At 50.0% G+C, this 22,106-nt stretch overlaps 1 protein-coding gene across 1 annotated transcript in view; it reads left to right on the top strand.

Moving 5' to 3' along the window:
• Positions 1–20,616, top strand: part of STAC (SH3 and cysteine rich domain) — a 63,343-nt gene extending 42,727 nt beyond the window's left edge. Inside the window, exons 4-11 of the mRNA XM_074284591.1 lie at positions 387–468; positions 1,088–1,203; positions 9,009–9,084; positions 10,150–10,238; positions 12,104–12,192; positions 14,906–14,957; positions 15,049–15,186; positions 18,415–20,616. Of these exons, the coding sequence (XP_074140692.1) occupies positions 387–468; positions 1,088–1,203; positions 9,009–9,084; positions 10,150–10,238; positions 12,104–12,192; positions 14,906–14,957; positions 15,049–15,186; positions 18,415–18,513 (741 nt within the window). The 3' untranslated portion in view covers positions 18,514–20,616. The remainder of the gene's footprint in view (positions 1–386; positions 469–1,087; positions 1,204–9,008; positions 9,085–10,149; positions 10,239–12,103; positions 12,193–14,905; positions 14,958–15,048; positions 15,187–18,414) is intronic.
• Positions 20,617–22,106: the final 1,490 nt, after the last annotated feature.

Below are 22,106 nucleotides of genomic sequence, written 5' to 3'. Positions count from 1 at the left end.
AGGCCATGCTGATCTCCTGATGTGAGAGGAAAGGGGGTCCCGGGGCTTGAGGGGGCTGTCCCTGCTGCCCCAGGCCCAGTCACAGGAGGTGGGGAGAGGGGGAGGGGGAACAAGAAGAGCCTCGGTGAGGCAGGCTGCTTGAGCCTCCAGAGAACCCTGGCAGCCACTCAAGCCAGGCAAGACCCCCCACCTCAAGGTGCTCCTAATAATCCGACTCCTCACAACCTTGTTTTCCCTCTGCTAAGAAAAGAACAGAGGGAGGGAGCTTCTGGGCAGGCTCCATGCCCTCTAGCCAGAGAGGGAGCTGCCCTCAGAGAGGAGCCTGGTGGGAGGGGTGACCTAGGTTGTTCCTGCCAGCACCATGAAGTCCTTCTCTGTTTCTCTAGCCCAAGGGGTTCCGGCGCTACTATAGCTCCCCCTTACTCATCCAGGAGCAGTTTGGGTGCATCAGAGAAGTCATGCCCATTGGTGAGTGGGGAGCGGGCACGGGCTGCTGGGTGAGCCTCACAATCACCCTGGAGTCCTTCCCCATCTTTTATTTTTGCTTATCCAAGGGATAGAGAAGTTGGGGGTCGCACGCCTCCGTCATCCCTCGCCTTCTTCTTGGGGAGATAACCCTGAATGCACCAAGCTTTATTTCTGTCCCGTTCTTCCTGGTTTTCTCCTCACTGCCCCGGGGCCTCAGCCTCCCTCCTTTGTACTTTGGGGCATTTGAGGAGCCCCAAATCCAAGAGACCAGGAAGGACTCACTCCTACCCATCTGTGCCCTTGAGGGAGCCCAGTGCCGCTCTCCGGGAGTCCCAGGCTTTCCAGGCCAGACGAGAAGAGAACGTTGACTTGAGGAAGAGAGGGACAGACAAAGAAAGTTTCCTGACTGCTTAGGAAGGGCCCAGAATGAGAGAGGGACAGGCGTGGCCTGTGCCCGGCAGCCTTCCATGGACGCCAGCCCCTTGTACTCAGTACTGACCCACAAGATGGCGGGGAAAGGTCAAGGGGTGGGGAAAGCCCCTCAGGGAGGGACCAGAGGTTGGGGAGGGACCTGACTGGGATGACACCCCCTCATGGACTTCCCATCTTCTGCTTTCAGCCTGTGGCAACAAGGTGGACCCAGTCTACGAGACTCTCCGATTTGGCACATCCTTGGCTCAGAAAACCAAGAAGTCGAGCTCGGGCAGTGGATCCAGTTCTCCCAACCGGAACTCAGTAATCCTCCTCTTTCTTCCTCTGCTCATATTTGCTCACAAAGCGTCTCAATCAATGGACATTTCGGAAACCCCTACTGTTTCTTTGGCCAGGAACTAGGCTAGGTGACAAGGATGCAGAGAACAGGGAGGGAGAGACAGAGGGAGGGAGAGAGATACAGACACAGACAGAGAGACAGAGATGGAGAAGAAAGAGAGACACGGAGTGAGAGATAGAGAGACAGAGGGAGGGAAAGAGTAACTGCCCCCCTGAAAGCTGATACTCTTCTGGGAAAAGGTTTAGGAAGCCAGACCTCTGCATTCAGTGAGGGACTATGGGAACTCCAGTTTCTGGAGTGCATTTGCTCCCACTGAGATGTCTTTGGGGATGTCCTCACCCCCAGGTAGACCACCAGGCTCCCCAGGCAGTTTTGAGGCCCCTGCTCCTGCCTCTCCTACCTGTGCCTCCCTGAATAGCATGGCCACTTTGAGTTTTCCTTTCTCCCTCCAAGAGCTGGGGCGTGTCAGAGGAGTCTGGCTACCTAAGTTCTAGAGTCACTTCCATCACTTGTCAGCCATATGACTTTATATGGTCTCTTCACTTCAGTACAGGATGGGTGAATAGTACTTGGGGCTAGAAAGGCACTCTAGAGCTGGGACTATCAGAGCCTGCCTCCCCATGAAAATGTCCCCTGATCTGCCCAGCTGCCCTCCCCTCACTTTTAGCAGTCAGAACTCCTATTTCTAAATCACCTGTAGACGTATTTTATCCCTTCTTACGTAGCAAGAAGCACATACATCCTATGCATCTATAATTCTCACCAGTGCCCAGCATAGAGTAGGTGTTTAATAATGTTTGTTGAATGAATGAATTAACCACATCAATAGGATTCAAGGAAACCTCAGACAGAACCAGTTCTGGGCCCCAGTAAGCCCAGGCTGGGGAAGAGTTTTGAAATCTTGATTTGTTTCCGGTCCTTCCCCAGTTATGCCTTATTTCCCTCCTCAATCCAAAGCTAGACTGATGTCACTCAGCTGTGTGGACCACTGGAGACGTCAAGTCCTCCTAGTACAAGGCATAACCCAACTCATAGCTCAAAACAGTCTTTTTCAGCTCTGAGATCAGTCAATAAACATTTATGAAGCACCCACTATGTGCCACATACTGTGCTAAACACATGAAAAGAAAATGAGAAAAGACTTAGCCTAGTGAGGTCTTTGAGCCCTCCCACTCCCTAGGATGGCATAGGAGATGCTTTTTGGACCAATGACAGCCCAGTGTGGAGAGAACTCCCCTGTTTGTGGAGACCATGAGGTTGTCCACTCTCCTCCTGGCACAAAGACTGAGATACTTTGTTGCCATTCCCTTCACTCAGTGAGCATTGGATCAGTACAGGTACAGCCAGCCAAGAGGCACAGCAGTCAGAAAGTCAGTACTCACTATCATATTGCTAAACTCCTTCTGTCCAGATACAATGTTAAAACGTAATTGAGTCTAAGCTGACCATGTGAAAAGACTCAGGAAATACTGAGGAGAGGTGGTGAGGAGGCAGTTAGCATGCCAGCAAGAGACACAGGCAATTCAGCACCCAACAGAAAAGGCTGTGCCACTGGGAGATGCTCTGTCTGGGTCACTTGTAATATGTTGATGTTCTGGAGCTTGGATGAGAGCCCATGAGAAGCTGTCATCTGCTTAGATCATGTGGTGATGAGACAACACCAGACAAATTTACCCAAAGAAGTTCAGAGGCAGTAAGGGAAAGAGGGGGACAGTGATCTGGAGATGGTTTAAAGAAGATATGAAGTGGAGATGGTGTGATGACAAGATGGTATAAGCTGGACATGGGTGGTCAAGAAGCAGTGTGAATTGGCCATGGTGTGAGCTGGCGATGGGGTGAACTAGAGATGATGTGAGCTATAGATGGTGTGAGCTGGAGATGGTATGAATTGGAGACTGAGCTAGAAATGATGTGAACTGGACATGGTGTGAACCCACAAGATTTCCTCTGAATGAATCATGGCTCCATGTTAAATATTGGCACAGCCCTTTCAAACCAGAAGAATGATATACTGAAGCATCTTGAGGTTTTTATGTCCTAATACACTGTCAATTTTTGTGTAGTAGGTTCCATGTACCACAAAGAAAAAAGCATATTCCTTTCTGTCCCCATTCACTTTTCTCCAAAAATCTACCAAAGCTAACTTTTCTAAAATTATATTTACCTCCTTTTCTTATTTATTTTGTGGTTCGATTTATCTAGTTCTGATAGAGTGAGGTTGAGATCCCCCACTGGTATAGTTTTGCTATGTATTTCTTCTTGCAACTCTCTTAATTTCCCCTTTGGAATTTGGATGCTATATCATTTGGTACATCTGTTTAATATTGATATTACATCATTATCTATGGTACACTTTAGCAAGGTATAGTTTCCTTCTCCCCCTCTCCTCTCTCCCCCTCCCTCCCCCTCCTTCCCCCTCCCTCTCCCCCCCTCCCTCTCCCTCCTCCTCCCTCTCCCCCCTCCCTCTCCCTCCCTCTCCCCCTCCCTCCCTCTCCCTTTCCCTCCCCCTCCTTCCCTCTCTCTCTCCCTCCCCCTCCCTCCCTCTCCCTCTCCCTCCCCCTCCCTCCCTCTCCCTCTCCCTCTCCCTCCCTCCCCCTCCCTCCCCCTCCCTCTCCCTCCTTCTCCCTCCCCCTCCCTCTCCCTCTCCCTCCCCCTCCCTCCCCCTCCCTCTCCCTCTCCCTCCTTCTCCCTCCCCCTCCCTCCCCCTCCCTCCCCCTCCCTCCCCCTCCCTCTCCCTCTCCCTCCCCCTCCCTCCCCCTCCCTCTCCCTCTCCCTCCCCCTCCCTCTCCCTCTCCCTGCCCCTCCCTCTTCCTCTTCCTCCCTCCCCCTCCCTCTCCCTCTCCCTCTCCCTCTCCCTCTCCCTCTCCCTCTCTCCCTCTCCCTCTCCCCCTCCCCTCTCCCTCTCTCCCTCCCTCCCTCTCTCCCTCCCTCTGATATGAGATCAGGATTGTTACCTCTGCTTTTTTTTTTTACTTTAGCTGAAGCATAACAGATTCTGCTCCAGTCTTTTACCTCTACTCTCTATATCTCTCTCTGCTTCAAATGTGTTTCTTGTAAACAATATATTGTATAATTCTGGCTTTTAATCCATTCTGCTATCCATTTCTGTTTTATGGGAGAGTTCATCCCATTCACAGTCAAATTGATTCTGTATTTCCCACCATCCTATTTTTCCTCAAGTTATACTTTTCTCTCTCCTTTCCCCCTTTCCCTCCTCAGCAGTGTTTTGCTTCTAACCACTACCTTCCTCAATCTGGCCTCCATTTTTCAGCTCCTCCCCCTTTTTATTCCTTTCCTCATCTACTTCTGCCCTCATTTCTATTAGCCTCCCCCTTTCCTTTCCTCTTTCCCGTCCTGCTCCCCCATAGGGTGAGACAAGTTTCTATATCAAACTAAATATGTATGATATTCTCTCTTTGAGCTAAATCCAATGAGATTAAGGTTCAAACAATACTCATCCCCCTCCCTTCTTTCCTTCAACTGTAATAGGTCATTTTTACCTCTTTGTGTAATATAATTTACCCCATCTTATCTCCTCTTTTCCTCTTCTAGTACAATCCCTTTTCCACCCCAGTTTCTTTTTTATATAATCACAATAAAGTCAAATTATACATATTCCCTCTAAGTATACCCCTAACAAAGATACAGTTCTCAAGAGTTACACATATCATTTTCCATGTTGGAATGGAAATATTTTAACTTTTAAAAAAATATAGTTTTTCCCCCTTCCCTTTTTACCTTCTCATGTTTCTTTTGAGCTCTGTATTTGAAGATCAAATTTTCTGTTCAGCTCTGGTTTTTTCATTAAAAATAATTGAAAATCCCCTCTTTCATGCTGAGTAATTGATTCTTGGCTGCAGTACAAACTCCTTTGCTCTCTGGAATATCATATTTTAGACCCTTTGATCCTTTAAAGTGGAAACTGCTAGGTCCTGGGTAAACCTGATTGTGGCTCCTCGATATTTGAATTGTTTCTTTCTGGCTGCTTGCAGAATTTTCTCTTTGATAATTCTGGAATTTAGCTACAATATTCCTTAGAGTTCTCATTTTCAGGTCTCTTTCAGAAGGTAATTTGTGGATTCTTTCAATGCACTATTTTACCCTCTGGTTCTAAGATATTAGAATAGTTTTCCTTGATGATTAGGCTCTTTTTTTATCATGGTTTTCAGGTAGTCCAATAGTTCTTAGATTGTCTCTCCCAGATCTGTTTTCTATGTCAGTTGTTTTCCAATGAAGTACTTTATATTTCCTTCTATTTTCTCTTTTTTTGTTTGTTTTCTTTTTGATTGTTTGATTCTTGATGTCTCATTGAACCATTCACATCAATTTGCTCAGTTCCAATTTTTAGTGAATTATTTTCTTCAGTTAGCTTTTTTAAACTTCCTTTTGCATTTGAATTTTAAAAGGAGTTGTTTTGTTCATTGGATTTTCTTCCCCATTTTACCAATTCTATTTTTAAGGAATTTTTCTCTTTTTCCATTTCACCAGTTGTATTTTTTAAAAGTTGTTTTCTTTTTCCATTTCACCAATTTCATTTTCTGAGGCTGTTTTATTCAAACGTTTTCTTTTCCAAACTCTTCAGCAAAGCTCTAATTTCATTTCCCCATTTTTCTTCTAACTCTTTTAAGATCCTCTTTGAATTCTTCCAAGAGTGCTTTTTGAGTTAGAGACTTGCTCATATCTCCCTTTGAGGCTTCATCTGGAGGTGTTTTTGCCTTTAGTGTCCTCAGATCTGTTCTCCTTGTATCCATAATAGCTATCTATAGTCAAAACTCTTTTTGCTTTTTTGCTCATTTTTAAAGGTTGAGATCTGCTCCTAAGGCGGGGGAGATACTCCCAAGCTTCCTCTACAGGGCTGGTGACAGGGGTTTTACACTGCTCTGGGGCTAGTGTTTCTCCCAGTTTCCTTCCCAAGCTGGGTGTGTGTGGACAAGTCCCACTTGTTATGCTAGAGTACAGGAACTCACTATTTCCCTTCTTTTATTGTACTTGGAGGTCTCACAGCTAGTCTGCTGATACACTGGTTTCTGAACAAGGACAGAGTAGTCAATGCTGTTATCTCTTGGCTCAGAGCCTCCCACTAGATTCCCTTTGAGGGGCCTCTACACCATGGGCCTCTCCGCGCTGTACTTGTGCTGGGCTGTGTTTCCCTCACCTCCCCTGTCGATTGAGACAAACCTTTCCTAAAGCCCTTCTAAGATATCTTCTGCTGGAAATTTGTTACACTCCAAATATTTGTGGGTTCTGTTACTCCAAATTCTGTTCAGAGACTTGGTCTGCTGTTGATTGGAGGAAACCAGGAAGAATTCAGGCAAGGTCTTGTCTATTCTCTGCCATCTTGTCTCTACTCCTGCTTTGAAACATCTTAATCACAGACATGCAATTACCTCAGTCTCTCTGCATCAGAGATTGAGGTCTCAGAAACTACAGGGACTCCAGAAGGCCAGTGTGGAAAGCCTATGATCAGAACTTAAAGAGTCCCCACTTCCTTACTTAAAAGTTCTTTGACTTTAACAACAGGATTTTTGGACTCTAGAATCTGCCTAAGGATTGCCTAAAATTGTGTAGAAGGAAATAAGACCTCTAACTCTTGAAAGGATATTTTCTCCAGAGATCAGTTACTTAACACAGTGAACAATCTGGAGTAGATGAGGCAAAGTTCTAAAAAGTCAGTTTCTGCAATTCAATTTAATCCAACAAACATTTATTATGTATTAGGCACTTTGCAATATCAATTCAAGGGGTCTATAGTTTATCTCCCAAGTATAGGAAATTATTGAACAGTTGAGATATTGTTAAGATGCCTTAAGAAGATGATTTAGGCAGCTGAGTGAGAAAGGAGACAGAGCTGAAAAAGGAGGGCAATTAAGAGGCTACAATCTATCTGAAATGTGATGGGGGCCTGAAGTACCCTAATGGGAGGAGGATTGATTCAGAGATGTCAGGCAGAATCAAGATTTCACAATTGATTGGATGGGGAAGAAAGGGGATGCAGTGAGAGGAGGATGAGTTAAGGATTCCTTAACTGGAGTGCTTGGACCAGTTCACACCCTTGACAGTGAACAGGAAATATTTCTCCCTCCATGGGTGCAAAAATTTCTGGGACTTCAAATAAATGGAATATTTAACAAAGGATCAATTTGAAATGAAGTTTCAGTGATACCTGTAATTTATATACAATTATTTCCCAATATACATCCCCTCTAACCCTCCCTCGTAACTAAGCCAATCAATATATTCTGTTCCCATATCTCCTTGCCTCTCTATAGAGAAGAGGGAAAAATGGTTCATCATCCATCTTCCTGAATCAAGACTGGTCTTCACAATAATTATTCAGAGTTCAGCTGCCTTTATTGTTTTCATTTACATTATTATAGTCTCTGTCCATACCATTCTCAAGGTTCTGCCTTCTTCACTCTGCATCAGTCCATGCAAGTCTTCCCATATTTCCCTGAATTCTCTATTTTCATACACTGTTACATTTGTGAGCCACAGTTTGTTCAGTACACACACACCCACACACACCCACACACACCCACACACACACACACACACACACACACACACACACCCTTCATTTCCAAAAACATTTAGTTTCCAAAAACATTGCTGCTAAGTATATATTGGAGCTATCTTTCTTTGACTTTCTTGGGATATATGTCCAGTAGTACAAAGGTTAAAAGAAGGAGGAAAAGAAATTGGGAAGAAGACAAAGCATGGAGTAAAGAGGGAGGAAGGAAGGAAAGAAAGAGAGAGGGAGAAAAAGCAGGAAGGTTGGAGGAGTAAAGGAAAGAGGGAAGAGGAGAAAAAGAGAGACAGACAGAGAGGGAGGGAGGGGGAAAGGCATATTGGAATGATGTGACTGCCTAGGTTGGACCTCAGTAGGCAGGGCTTGGTGCCTATTGCATTTTCTTCCTATTTTTCATCGCATTCCCTCATTGGCTCCCTCAGTGTCTGTTCTGGAAGTGTGGATGTGAGGGACAGCTTCTCACCAGCTCGCACAAACTAGCCCTGATGCTAGAATGTCTATTCCCGGGGTGCAAAGGGGGTGAGAGGACGGGGGAGGGCCACGGGCAGAGGGCCATCCACACTGGCTCCAGATGTGCTGAGCCACAGCAGGCACCCAGGTTCAGTTGGAAAAGGCCCCCATTTAGAATTTCTCCTCAGGTTTCTCTGATTTCTTGGGTAAGTGTTGTACCAAAGTGGGGCCAAGGGTGAGAGACTCGTAGTGAAAACTATGAATAGCAATGAGATTGCTTGTGATTAAATGAAAAAGAAAATGCTCCCATTCCATTAGAGGGGAAGGCGCAGCGCAAAGGTCCAAGCCTCCGTCTGACATGATTCTACTGTCTGGTTGGAGTACAGCATTGTACCCAGGCACCCCTGCTGCTGGGATCTATTGAAATGGCAGCACCCATCTCTATAGTTACTCTGGGCAGCTCATGGGCAGAGAAGGGAATTGCTTGGTAGAAATTCAGCAGATCCCAGAAGTCCTTCTCCACCTGCAAGACCGGGAGCCCAGAGGGATTGTCCCCAACATTAATGTGAACCTATGGACCCCACCCCAGATCCCACTCATCATTGGTGGGGCCAGCCCTGCAGCCCAGACCTGTCCAAACAGCTAATGCCCCAAAGAGCCCCAAGAGAAACTGACATGAAGCACTTAGTCCATCGGCGTCTCGAGCCGACAACAAGCCCCCCAAAGGCCTCCCTGTCCCAGCCCAAGATGCCGGCTAGATCCCCAGCTCACCCTCCTCTCTTCTCCTAGATCTCAGATCTTGGAGAGGTCCCAGAGGAAGTGCCCGGAGTATTTTTTGAGCCCAGCAGGAGGCGCAGCAACAGTGGTGAGTAGAAAAGAGGGAGAAGCTTGCCTGAACTCATCTCAGAGCCACTGCGTCACAAGCATGGCAACAGAGCAGGCTCCCATTTCTGGTCCCCAGCCACACTGCACAGGCAGGTTCCCAGTGGATCATGGGAAAGATGCTTACATGGTGATACAGTGACATCCATGATGTATCCCCTCTAACTCTTGGGTACAACTTCTGATTTCCCTATCCCTCTCTCCCCTCCCCCTTCAGAGCTTGCCAATTCTGCCATCCAAAGGCTCAACATTCGCTTAGTGCACTTTGCTACCCTGGCCTAATTTACAGGTTTCCCTAGAAGTGGGCTAAATTGCTAAGGCGTGTTATCTGGAAAGTGGTCATCCAAGGACGGGGGATGGAAAACATCATGTTGTGGGGAAAGAGCAAAGGCTGATTGGGTTGAACCAGGGCTGGGCTGGAGAGGGCATGAAAGGGAGCAAGGTCCAGTGGCTGGGAAGACGAGCCAGACTGTATTTGTGTCTGCTCCTGGGGGCACTAGGGAGCCTATGGGGGTTCATGAGTAGGAGAGTGACACTGCAGACTTGTTCTTTAGGAGAATCACTGGGCAGCCACGTAGAAGATGGGTTGGAGAAGGGAAACACAAAGCGGGGAGACCAGAATGCCATTGCAGCGATGCAGGTAGAGGGGCAGAGAGGAAGATGGCTGTGAATGTGTTACAGCATTCACACTAACTGAAAAGCAAGCTCCAGCCTGGCTCAGTATGTACAAAGCAAATGAAAATAAAGCCAGTTGGGATGGAGCAGGGGAATAAGGGAGTTTCCCCACAATCAGAGGAGCTCCCTTTCCTTCAAATTAGGAGATTCAAGAAAATGGCTTAGAGCCTAAAGAAAAACAGAAACTCGAACCTGTAATTCAGAGACTGACTGTCTCCTGGGAGCTCAGACACCAGTGCCAAAGTCCCCCACGAAGGAAGAGCCTGCTGGGCTCTGAGCAAGAGAAGAGGGCGGGGTCCGTGGTAGCCAAAGGGTGTGTGGGGCGGGTCTGGCCAGTCCTGAGGATGTGCCGTGTGTGTGCTCTCCTTCACAGTGTTCACATACCCTGAAAATGGGGCCGATTACATCAGAGAAGACATCAAAGAAGACTTGAAGACCACGAATGGCCCCATATTCACCAAAGTAGGGGAAATTCCTTCGGGGCATTGGGGGTAATTCTTCAGAGAACAGAACATTTGGGAGGAGACTGGGCATACAAAGGGGGGCCTCCATCAATGGCCCTGTCCCCCCATCCCTCTGGATGGTCTGGATGGTGGGGGTGGGGTGCTAGCAGGCCCGGGGTGAAATGGTCCCTGAGCTTCCCCGGAAGTGTCTGGCCCCACTATAGACGTGAGAAGGAAGGGACCCAGCCCACGGGCCAGTGGTGAGGGGAGAGGCCGAGTACCAAGCCTGGATGGAGTCAAGAAGACTCCACATTTGCCTTTAGAGAAGGCAAGGAGAGCCCGAGAAACCCCATTTCTACGGTGCTGAGGTGGCAACCAACCCTGGGCAGTGTCTGCCTCGGGGCACTCTGAAGCAGTAACAGCCTGCTCTGCTGGGTCCTTGCAGGCTGAGCATTCAAGGTTTTCTGAGTAATCAGCAAGCATTAAGCACCTACTGTGTGCCAGTCACTAGGCTGGAAACTTAGGAACACAAAGTCAAAAATGAAGCAATCTCTGCCCTCAGGAGAAAAAAAACCAATATGTACAGGATACAGAGATTCACGGCTAGGAGCCAGAGCTGCCTAGGATTTCACTGGCATGAGGGCCCTGCCCAGGCAGATCGGCACCTGCTCTGCATCTGTTTATGCAGATTAGATGCAAGGTAATGGGGACGGGGCAAGCAGCCAGAGAGGAGGAAGGAGCTCGTGTAGAAAGCAGGGCTTGAGCTAAGATCGAGGGTCCTAGGCATACCAAGAGAAAAAGGCAAGGGGGCTCATCCCAGATGGGGGGATCTCTCCAAGGCCATGGAGGCTAGACAAGAGCGCTCCAAGAGGAAGAGGATGGGAAGCCTAAGTCATGATGGGTGGATGGACTCTCCTGGGGGTACAGCCGTCATCTACACTGCCCTGACACCCTGAGGCCAGGGACCCATTCTGGGGTTTGGCTGTGTCACATACAGGAGGTGAGGACTGGGCCAAGGAACTCCCAGGTGAGGGAAATGCCTCTACCAGTGTGGGCCAGTACCTCCCCCAAAACTTAGGAGTTACAGAGTTGCCTAGACTAGACACGGAGGCCCCGAGTGACTTGCCCTGGACCATGCAGGCAGAGTGTGCCCGAGGTAGCACTTGAACACAGAACTTCCTGGGCTTGAGACTTCTCTCTCCACAGCCCGTCAGCGATTCTCAGTGGGCACAGGAGGAGTTCAATAAGTGTTTGCCAAATGGACGGACGGATGGTGGGAGGGATGAGTAAATGGCAGAATGAGCAGATGAAGGGAATCCAGGTCCTCAGCCTTGGGGCCTGATATTATATCCCCTGCCCGACACTGGGTCAGTCAAGGCCCAGGCAAGGGTCATTCTCCTGACAAGACTAGACATTCTTCCCTTCTTGCTCTGCAGTAGATAAACCAGCCAACAAACACGAAGTGGCTCTCAACGCCTACCCCAAGCCTGCCCTGGGGGCCCGGCCATCTTACCCTATCAAACAGCTGGCATCTGCTTATGTACCTTGGGAGCCCCTCCCGCTTGTCTAACCAGGAAAGTCCAAGTCCGTCCATTTGGGGGTTCTTGGCCAGGAGTCACAGAAGGAAGAAATCCCCTGATTTCCATGGCCTCTGACCTCATCCTTCCCCAGACCCTCCTCCCCCAGCCTTCTCATTAATGAAGATCTGGGAACGTGATGAGCAGAGTCAGGCAATTCTGGCACACGGCAAGGGTGGGAGCGGGAGCCAGTGCAGGTCCCAGAGGTCTGGAGAAGGAAGGACACCTTTACCTTTTAGGTGAACACCCTGGAAGGAAGGAGATTCCATTCTGTCATTCCCTTGCCTCTCTTCTCTCCTTCCCTCAGGGCTCCCTGCACAGAGACACCTCCCAGACCAGCACCTACGTTGCCTTGTACAAATTTGTCCCCCAGGAGAACGAGGACTTGGAAATGAGGTAAGAAAGGTCAGGGCTCCCCTGGCCAGAAGGAAAAACAACCACTGGGTTTCACCCACGTGCCTGATGGAAGAATAGCTCATTCAGGACTCCCATGAAACACTAGGTACGTTAAGCTTGAGAAATGGTGGACCAAGTGGCCCGAACCTTTTACCCCGGGGAGGGAACCCTGCACAGCACGGAGCTCTGGACAGCTCCCGGCCCCACCTGAGCCTCGCAGCCCCTGGCCACCGCACTGGCCAGAGCTCTGGGGAGGCAGGAGCACCGATAAGGGACAGTCAGCCACGTGCTCCTCGGTCTGGGGCAAGTGAAAAGCCGTTTTCCTCTTTTCCCAGCAAGATGAGGAGATGAGCAAGTCTCATGAGAAGCTTTATGGATTTTCCAACCTTGTTTCTGCAGGAAGGGGAGATTCTTCCAGGCCCGATGGGCCCTTTGGGGTTTGTCCTTTTTTCCTCTGCAGATAATGGGAAGTTAATTAGCAATTAACGCTGCTGAAATGCTTTGCTGGTGCTGGCTTCTGGAAAAGTGGGGCATGGGAAAATCCACTCCCGGCTGCTCCAGCATCCTCAGCTCAGAGGCTCAGTGAGAAGGATCGTGAATAATTTAGAAACCCCCCCATGTCTTGGGGAGGGCTGCTCTTGGATTTTTGAGATGAGGCAATATTCATACCATCCTCATTATTCACCCAAATCATCCTTCAGTCTCGCTCCCCTCCCCATCTCCATCTTCTGACTCTTACTCTATCTTCCCCTCCCCCTCTCTCCTTTGTCCTCCCCTCCCCCACCCTCTTTCCTCTTCTCCCTGAAACTCCCCCCAAGCTTCTCAGAAGGAAGGAGACTTGACTGACAGGGTTACTCCGAGGACTCCCGAGGTCCCAAGCTCTGGTCTCTAAGCTTGGTCTACCAAAGCCGAGCTCTCACTGGGTGGTGAAATTGGGCAGCTGCTCTCTCTGAAATCAGCCCAGTTGTTGCTGCTGATTTGGGTGAGGTTCAGGCCTGCTAGACAGAGAATGGCGCGGCGGCCTTGGTGGCACGTGGAGCCGGAGGTGCGTTGGCCCTAGAGATGATCCTGTGGCCAAGGTTGAGCTCCCTGCTTCAGGGGATGGTCTCAGTGAAGAGGGTGCCTTAGGAGAGCTGGCCTCCTGGTCGCTCAGCCATGGGGCTTTCATCCTCTCCCCTCCGTGCCCCAGCCGAAGCTCGAGGCGCACTTAGAGGTCCCTGGGATTTCTGCTACGTGCTGGTGACCCCTGGTCTAAGCGCCCATCCCAGGTGGGGCTGGCAGCAGGGATTCCGGCCGGGTTATCCCCAGTGCACATGCCTCTGAGCATCCCTCACAGGGCTGAGCTTGGGACCTGGAGCATAAAAAGGCAACGGCAGCCAGCTAGAATTAGCGCCAGAGAACGACAACAACGTCCAGAAGCTTTACTACAGATTAAGCTAAAGCAGGGGCGGAAGGAAACGGGCAGCTCTCGTTCTCAGGCCAGCCCGCTGTGCGCGATGCTGCAAAGCACCAGCACAAGGCAGGGCCTCAAAGCTGCTCCTTGCTTGGCTCTGGGAGTGAAGACTCCCCCTTGCTCTGGGGTGGGAGGGTTTTTTAACCTTTACATATTAGCTGGCGAGTCTAACCCAGAGGGAGAACAAGGCACCTGAAAGGGGCCTGGGCTTCAGCCCAGGCTCCGCCACTGGGTGACTCTCTTTGTAAAGCGAGGCCGGATGGGATGGGCTCCGGGGCCTCTCGCAGCCAACGTCAGGTCCTCTCTACAAGGGGCTCTGAAAGGCAGAGTCAGGGCTGGAATTCAACTACAGCAAACCTCCCACCGGGCACCGAGGGAGCTCAGGGACATTGGATGCCTTAGGGCTCTTCCTGGGCCCAACCCACAGGCAAGCTCAGTCCCCCATTTGTGAGGGGAACAGAGTGGAAACCAACCCACTCACTCGAGGCAGCTCGGTGCTGGGCAGTGGATAAAGCATGAGCACTGGGCCTGGAGTCAGGAGCACCGAGTTCACATCCAGCCTGGCTCACCTGGCTCACTGGCATCTCCTGCTGGACCAGGCCAGTAGATTCTGCTTGGTCTCGCTGCCTCGGGTTTTTCCTCTCGCCACTTTTAGCCCTTACTCAGTCGAGAAAGGGATTGTCTTAAAGCGTGGAGTTGACCTTGTTTCCCTCTTCCTCACTGACCTTCAGTGCCCCCCATCACTTCCTGTTTGATGCCCTCCCAGTGCCTCATAACAGGATCCACTCCACGCACCCTCTGATCCAGAGACATTAACCTGTGTTGACGTCGGCATTAGCAGATGGCATCTCCCAGTGCAGAATGCTCTTCTTCCTCTGCTGTGTCTTAGTTCTCCCAGTTTGCCCTTTTGCCCAGGATAGATTTGGCCAAATGGAAAGAAGCCCCGGCTGTCCCATACCCTGAAAATGCCAAGGTCAGAGCTGAAAAGCCCATCATGTGGTGACTCCCATTTAACCAAAGTCCTTCCCTCGGATGCCACAGTAACTTTCTGTTACTGGTGCCAGTGCCATCCTCCCTGGTGGGTCCGTGTGCCCGGGATACTGAGGATCGGTGCTGACAGCAGTGGGAGGGCAGGAGCCTCTCCAGGGCCTTCTTGCAGACACAGGCAGTCTGCTCACTTCCCGAGTCCCGGGGGGTTCCTAGAGCACTAGGCCCCAGCCTGTACCTCCTAAGCCAAAGGGTCTCTCTCTTTCCTTCCAGGCCCGGAGACGTGGTCACTCTCCTCGAGGACTCCAACGAGGACTGGTGGAAGGTGATGTGCTCCCATCCCCCTCTTTTGTTAGTCACTTGCTACCTGTCAGCAACCTGAAGGAGATGAACTCATGCTCCTCTTCATGTTACAGGGGAAGATTCAAGACCGAACCGGGTTTTTTCCCGCCAACTTTGTTCAGCGTGTGCAGCCAGAGGAGAAGATTTTCAAGTGTGTGCAGACCTTTATTGGCTGCAAAGAGCAGGGACAGATCACCCTGAAGGAGAACCAGGTGAGTGACTAGCCCAGCCTCCCAGGAAAGGAGAGCCCAAGTTGGCAATGATCACAGACCTAGAGCAGGCGGCAGACGATGGCGGTAAGAATAAGTACGGCCCGTGTCTCTAGAGACCTTTTATAATTTGCCAAGTTATAGATCTCTTATACATTTGCAAAGCACCCTACAAGCATTATTTCATTTAATCCTCACAAAAGCCTTGGGAGGAGGACCTATTAATAGCCCTATTTTACTGATGAGGAAACTGAGGCAGTGACTTGCCCAGGATCCTGCAGCAGGTTGTCTGAACGCAGATGTCCGCCATCCCGACTCCCAGGTCTCACCCTCTACCTCCCGAACCCCACAGCGGTCTCTATGTCCACAAGAATGCTTTAGCCTTCAGTGCAGCCATTTGGGGGGTTAGACATCCGAGGGGAGGAAGGCAGAGTGGGGTCCTGGGGGTGTTGCAGGACAGGAGTCAGGAAGAAGGGGTCTGAAGCTGACCTGGGGAGAGAGGCTGGGAAATGGGCTTGCTAGCTGCCCTCAGAAGCCAGCCTCTGTGGGACTCCCCAGAAGCATAGTAGGACAGCAGAGCCCTAGACTCTCACTATTGTGGGGGAAGAGGGCAGAATCCCCTCGGGCCCCTCTCTTCTGGGCCAGGTTCTCAGGACTGAGTCTCGGAGCCTGACAGAAAACACATGTCTTGGGGAGGAAAAAGGGACAGAGAGGGATCCAACAGACAGCCGGGGGTTCATGTAGCCTTGGGGAGCCCCAGCACTGCCTCTTCCGGTTAGGACCCAACTCCAGGGCCCAGGACGGCTCCTGCTCCCCAAAGACACCAAGTGATTTCCTCCAAGTGGTTGCTATAGAAACAAACTTATGAGGCAAAGGGTCTTTTCCCAATCACAAAATACCCGAAGAGTTGGGTTTCCCCAATTTTCCCCCTCCTTATATTGAGATAAGCAGTGGGCTCTGGGCAGGTAGAAGGCAGGAGAGCTTTGTGTTCCTTCAGAGGGACAAGGGGAATCTCCTGGAGAAGAGGGCAGGTGAACCGAACCTTGAGGAAGCTAGGCTTGGGCTGGGCCGTGAAGAGGATTCTGGGAAGCAAAGGGGAGTGTGCCAGAGTGGTTGGCTTAGCGTGTGGGGCAAGCCTCAGTTCCCAATTCTGTGAATACTGTGTGAAATTGCTTCTTGGAGCTCAGACTTCGAGCTGCTCCCCTGGTGCCACCCTTTTACCTTAGGGGCTAGGGCTAGGGCCCTTGCCCAAGGCGAGCAGCTCTGGGCCTCTCCCCCCACCAGCTTCCCCACTCCAGCACAACTCCCAGACTGTGAAGCGCATTTGGGACAAAGTCCCGGGGAGTAGAGAGGGAGGCTTCTAGAAGACATGGTTCAAGGGTGGCTTTTAACCCATAATTATGGCCCATCACTGAACTCCTCAGACACCTGGGTAGCTCTAAGGCTGCAACTCTTCTGGCATTTACTCACCGGACAGGCCCTGCACCAGTTAAGCAGAGATCCAGACCTAAATGGCCAAAACGTTCTCGTCCCTTTGCAGGCCACGTTCAGAGTCCCACACATCCGTTCATTCAGAACGAGATAGCTCTGCCCAGCCTTTGGTGGGAATCCATGGTCCCATCCCAGGACACGCTCCCTCCCCTCCTCTGAAGTTTGGCCACCAATCCTGCCCCCCATGCAGAGGGGCCCAGCCACCATGTCAGGAACCTTGCTCGGGGTCTCTCATCCCTGGCCCTTGCCATCTGAGCCACCCCCCTTTCCCAGGCCGGCACCTCTCTGTGGAGCTCCTCTGGTGCCTTCTTTGGTATTAACATGCCGTGCCCACCCCCGGCCCCCATCCCTCCATTGCCCTCCAAAATGCCCAAGGCCTTCAGACTGTGGGATTGTGACCACCATGCAGCATGGCCATAAAAAAGCCAATGTGAAAAGAAGAGGGTCCTTTCCTTTGGACGGTGGATGGAGGTCGCCAAAAGCGGCGTGCCCTTTCCCCAAATCAAGGCAACCCCCCTTCCTCCTCCTGTCCAAGCTCTGTCCCCACAGGCCCAATGTCTGGCCACTGTCTGCTCCTTAAGTTCACAGATGAGACTGTTTCCAACCTTCCACTAATTTGCTTTTACAACTTTTTTTTTAAAGATTCCAACCACTTAGCAGGAAACGTGCATTTTTATAAGCCTATAATTAAGAGGCATTTTGCGGGAAGACTGCTCTTTGGTGCGCCCCGTGCTATGGGGCCGGGCGTTTGTACCAGCTGTTAGTCAATGGCAGGCGAGAACAGTCTCCATTCTCTCCACACACGAGAGAAAGTGGTTCGTGGAAGCCATGACCGATGATACCTGCGATTAGACAATGTCCTTCAGCAGCCATTGAGCCTAGGAAATAACCTGTTTATAATTCAAAAGGGACTGCCGCTCGGGCCTAGGACTACGGCAAAGTGACACAAAGGGGAGAGTACGCGTCAGGGCCTTTGCACTCCCCTCCATGCCACAGAGGGTGTCCAGGAACATCCCTGGGAAGGTTCCCTCCAACAGTTATTGGATCAATCCATCTAGGGTTAGCGAAGCACCGTGTGGCACAGTCAGGCCTCTGCAAGTGAATGGGATGGTGGGGCTTTCACTAAGCCACACTCACTCATTGTGAGCAGCTCTTGTCCAAGCCTCCCCTCCCCTCTCAAGAGAGGGTCACCCCAGTGTCCTTGGACCTTTCTCCAGGTCTGCACTCTAGCTATCTACCTACCCCCCCACCCCCAGCAATCCTCCTCCTGCATCTCTTGAAGGACGTTCTTGTCTTTGCCAGCGTGGAAGGTGGCTGCTCATTGTTAATGCCCACTGCCCCCTGCTCACGCACAACATTAACCCTTTATAAAGGGTAGCAGCCCATGATTCCCAGCCTTCCAGCATGGCCACGGGAGAAGGGCAAGGGTTTCCAGATGCCGAGCTTTGACAGAATCGGCGCCTTTACTCTGCCATGAGCAGATCCCTTCTGGAGGGCTGGCCACACTTTAGCAGCGCCCTTCTGTAGAAGGTAATGGTGGGCTGGACTAACTCGAGACTTCAGTCATTCTCATGTGACTTCAACTCAGCTCACACCCTCCCCCAAAGTCAAGGCCATCTGCCATGAACTCACTCTTCTGGGTTTTTCCCCCTTCCCTGAAAAGTCATTCCCTTCACCAAAGGGTGCTGGAGGGGAAACCAAGCCCTGAGCCTTCTTCTCCTTTCTTTCCTTTGAATTCAGATCTGTGTGACCTCAGAAGAAGGACGAGACGGCTTCATCAAGGTCTGCAGTGGCAGAAAGAAGGGCCTGGTGCCCCTGGATGTCCTAGAAAACATCTGATTCTGGGCCCACTTTGGGCAGTGAAAACTTTGGCCGACAGTGGCCAACAGCCTCTTCAGATGGACATTGTTGGTTCCGATGACCCCCAGGGGGGCCAGATTGTAAATGCTCAAATGCACACACACACACACACACACACACACACACACACACACACACACACACTACTGAGCAACGATGAGAACGGAAACAAAATGGAAGGTTGGTTTAGGAAACGCATTTAGTCAACCACTGGGTATGAACGGAGACTGGAGGCAATGCCCTTCGAAGGGAGAATTGGGGGGAGGGGAACAGGAAGCAGGTGGAATCCAAATATACTTGTCTAATAAAAGATGTCTGTGTCTGAAGAAACCCACCAGTACCTGAGGTAACCCTGTGTTACCAGAGACCCAGGCAGGAGCACTGACCTTCTCTGAGCAAAGTAGTCTGATGCTTTGGTGTTGTGATGCAGGAGCCACCTGCTGGAGTGGCTGCTGGAAGTCTTACTCAGACCCATAGGATGGATCTCTTCATGAGAGAGGAGGATACAAGGAGGCTGAGAGGCCTTGCTGTTCTCTGACCTCCCCAGTGAGAGGTTGTCTGACCTCTCTCCTCTTCCCTCTGCCTCCAATTTATCTTATTCCCAGTCCATAAGCAACACCTGTGTCAGCAAAGGCTGCCCCACAACTCCCTCAGATGTTACCATCCACAGCTGTGGAGGTTTTCAGAGAATTGACCTGTCCCTTACAGTGCACTTAGGCATGGTCCTTATCACTTTGGGTCCAGCATGGCATGAGCCCTAGCTTTCTGTCCCCAATATTAGTCAAACAGTGGAGCATTTTAAACTGGGGTAGCCAGCCTCCCTAGAAAGCTGTTTGGAGCCCATCAGTGTGGGAGGGTCTAGAATCCCATATTACCATATTGTCAAGAAATACAGTGGCCCACTGAGGTCCTCTCTCCCTCCCTCCCCCTCTCTCTATCTGCTATGTCTCTCTCTCTCTCTCTGTCTCTGTTTCTCTTTCTTTCTCTGTCTCTGTCTTCTGTCTCTCCATCTCTGTCTTCTGTCTCTCTGTCTCTGTCTGTCTCTATGTTTTATCAATATATACCATATTACAAGACTATAACGCCCTGTGTTTTACACCCATCAAAGCCAGAGGAGCTACCGGTCCCAGCAGGTCTCTTCTTCCTTCCTTATTCTACTTTTCCCCAAAAACAGATTTTGGAGATGCCATGCATCCAGGGATGGTTGGGTGAAAGGAACCTTTATTTACTATCAAAAAGAATCCATTTTCTTATTCTTTCTCCTTGGGTTCAAAGCCAGGCAGCCTTCCAGGGGCACTTTCATTTCCAACAACCCCCATCTGTTTGTCAGAGAGCCTGGCCCTTTAATAGGGTTCCTAGGTCTGTCAGATTTAGGGATCAGAGTCAGGGGTAAGAAGGAGACCAAATCTAGGGTTATTGAACCCAAATTCCTATGTCCTAGGGTCATTTACTATAAGCTCCCAGTTGGAAAAAGGAGATGCTCCCTCTTCTCATTTGGTGTCTCCTGGCGAAACATGATGCTGCCCCTCTCCCCTCCTCCACCCCCCTCTAGTGCACATGGATGCCCCATCCCATGTTTCCCTCTTCGGTCTTCTCCTCCTCCTCGTATTCCAGCTCGAGGTGTAGCATCTGGATCAAAGAAGGAGAAGGTAAACTCGAATCCACAAAGGCCTTGAAATCAATGTCAGTTTGATTTATTTTGATACAGAGCAATAAAGCGATTAAAGTGATTGCCAGACAGCTTCTATCCTGTCCACTGACATGTCGCTTTTCCGAACCAAAGCCTGGCTGTCTCCAGTGATTCTTTTCTTTGTTATGGCCTGGGCCTGAGCAGGAGTGGGGAGTGGGGGGAAGCCTTGTGTTCTTTTTTCAGATGCCTTACCCTCAATTCTGAGGCAGCGCCCCCTCCCAGTTCCCTCCCTGCCTAAGATGTGGGATGTAGATGGGAGTTCAGAGAACACACAGATTCTCTCAAAATGGGATGGATGTACTTGCCTGAAAAACTGAATGTCTGAAGACCTACGCTGTTTGCCTCTAACTCCATGTTCTATTTAATAATAAAAAATGTCCATCAGTGTAAGAACAATCTGTGTCCTGACTTCTTCTTGAACTCCAATGGGATATGCTTTGGCTGATGGCCAAGAGGAGGCCAGACTTTATTGGTACCAGCACGCCCATTTTGTCCTTCTGTTTGTCTTTCAACAAATGAGACCCATCCAGACTACAAAGTCCCCTACCCAGGTGGTACGTGGCAGGGCAGGATTTGATTCCAGATCCAGAGCTTTTTCCACATATCACTATGAGTAAGTTAACAGCTACAGGCTCCAACAGCAGCAGCAGTGGTGGGGTGGAAGAGGGGGAAGAATAGCCAACATTCTCAGCCAAGGAGGGCCTGGGAAGGGACAGGGCCATGTTCTCCTCTCCAAACTACCTCCATTCTTCATCTATAGAACCCCTCGTAAGGGTGAGGGAGGCTCCAGGGTCTCCTGGATGCATGAACTACACAGAACAGTATCAGTCACAGCCGACCTCACCTCTGCTTCCTTGTAGCTGCTGACCACGCCGTCTCTTGAGTCCTCCATTGAGAGGCCTTCTTTCTTCTGAGTACTGCAGCACTGCAGGAGTCCGGAGCAGCCCCCCTACCATTCATCTCCAAATCCTTTTTAAATCATACCTGTTCTGAAAGCTCTGCTACTTCTTCTTGTGTCTGGGTCATGAGGTGAGGAGAGAAGCTGGACAGAGTGAATGCTGTGAGAGAGCATGGAGAGACAGAGAAGTAAAGGAGTCTGTTAGTACTCCAGAGTCTCCAGCCTTGGAGAGAATGGCCATCTACGCAGTGTGGGAGCCAAGCTCCGGGGGCTGTGCTTCTCATGGTGGGCTGGGCCAGTCCTTGGAGACCCCGCCTAAGGTTGGGCCTTCCCAGTTATTCATGGTATTCTTATGGGTGCTCCCTGTGGCTCTCCTATTGGCATAGACTGTCCTGGAGAGTGGGAATCATTTATTCTTTGTCTTCTTGAAACTCTACCCCAGTACCTAGCACTCAGAAGGCACTCAATGAGTGATGATCGATGACTTCGCTGGCTCTGGTACAGTTTCTAAGGACGCCATGAGGAGGCTCCAGGGGATGCAGAGCAATGTCAGCTGCTATTTCCTTGTTGATGTCCTCAGTCTTGAATGCTTCCATCCAACCATGAGCCTATTATGAAAACATGGCATCAGCCACACTTCCTTGGCCAATTTACCTTAAGCTGAAATCTCATTTATTGCAAAATAACTTTAATAATTAATTCATTATAATAATTAATTAATTAATTCTCAATGATTTAATTAATAATAATTTAATAACGTTAAAGGATATTGCATTGCATTAGAATAAAGCACTCAGATACAAACTTTCTAAATGGCTCTTGTTGTTACTGTTCAGTTGTTTTAATTGTGTCTGATTTTTTGTGACCTCATTTGGTATTTTCTTTCCAGAGATGCTGGAGTGGTTCAGTTTGCCATTTCCTTCTCCAGCTCATTCTACAGATAGAATCTTATGTTCTCTGTTCCTTTCAGCCAATTGTGTGACT

Source organism: Sminthopsis crassicaudata, chromosome 1, assembly GCF_048593235.1.
Source record: "Sminthopsis crassicaudata isolate SCR6 chromosome 1, ASM4859323v1, whole genome shotgun sequence".
NCBI lineage: Eukaryota > Metazoa > Chordata > Mammalia > Dasyuromorphia > Dasyuridae > Sminthopsis > Sminthopsis crassicaudata.
Note: the sequence above shows the minus strand (reverse complement) of the source record. Positions and strands in the feature narration are given on the sequence as shown.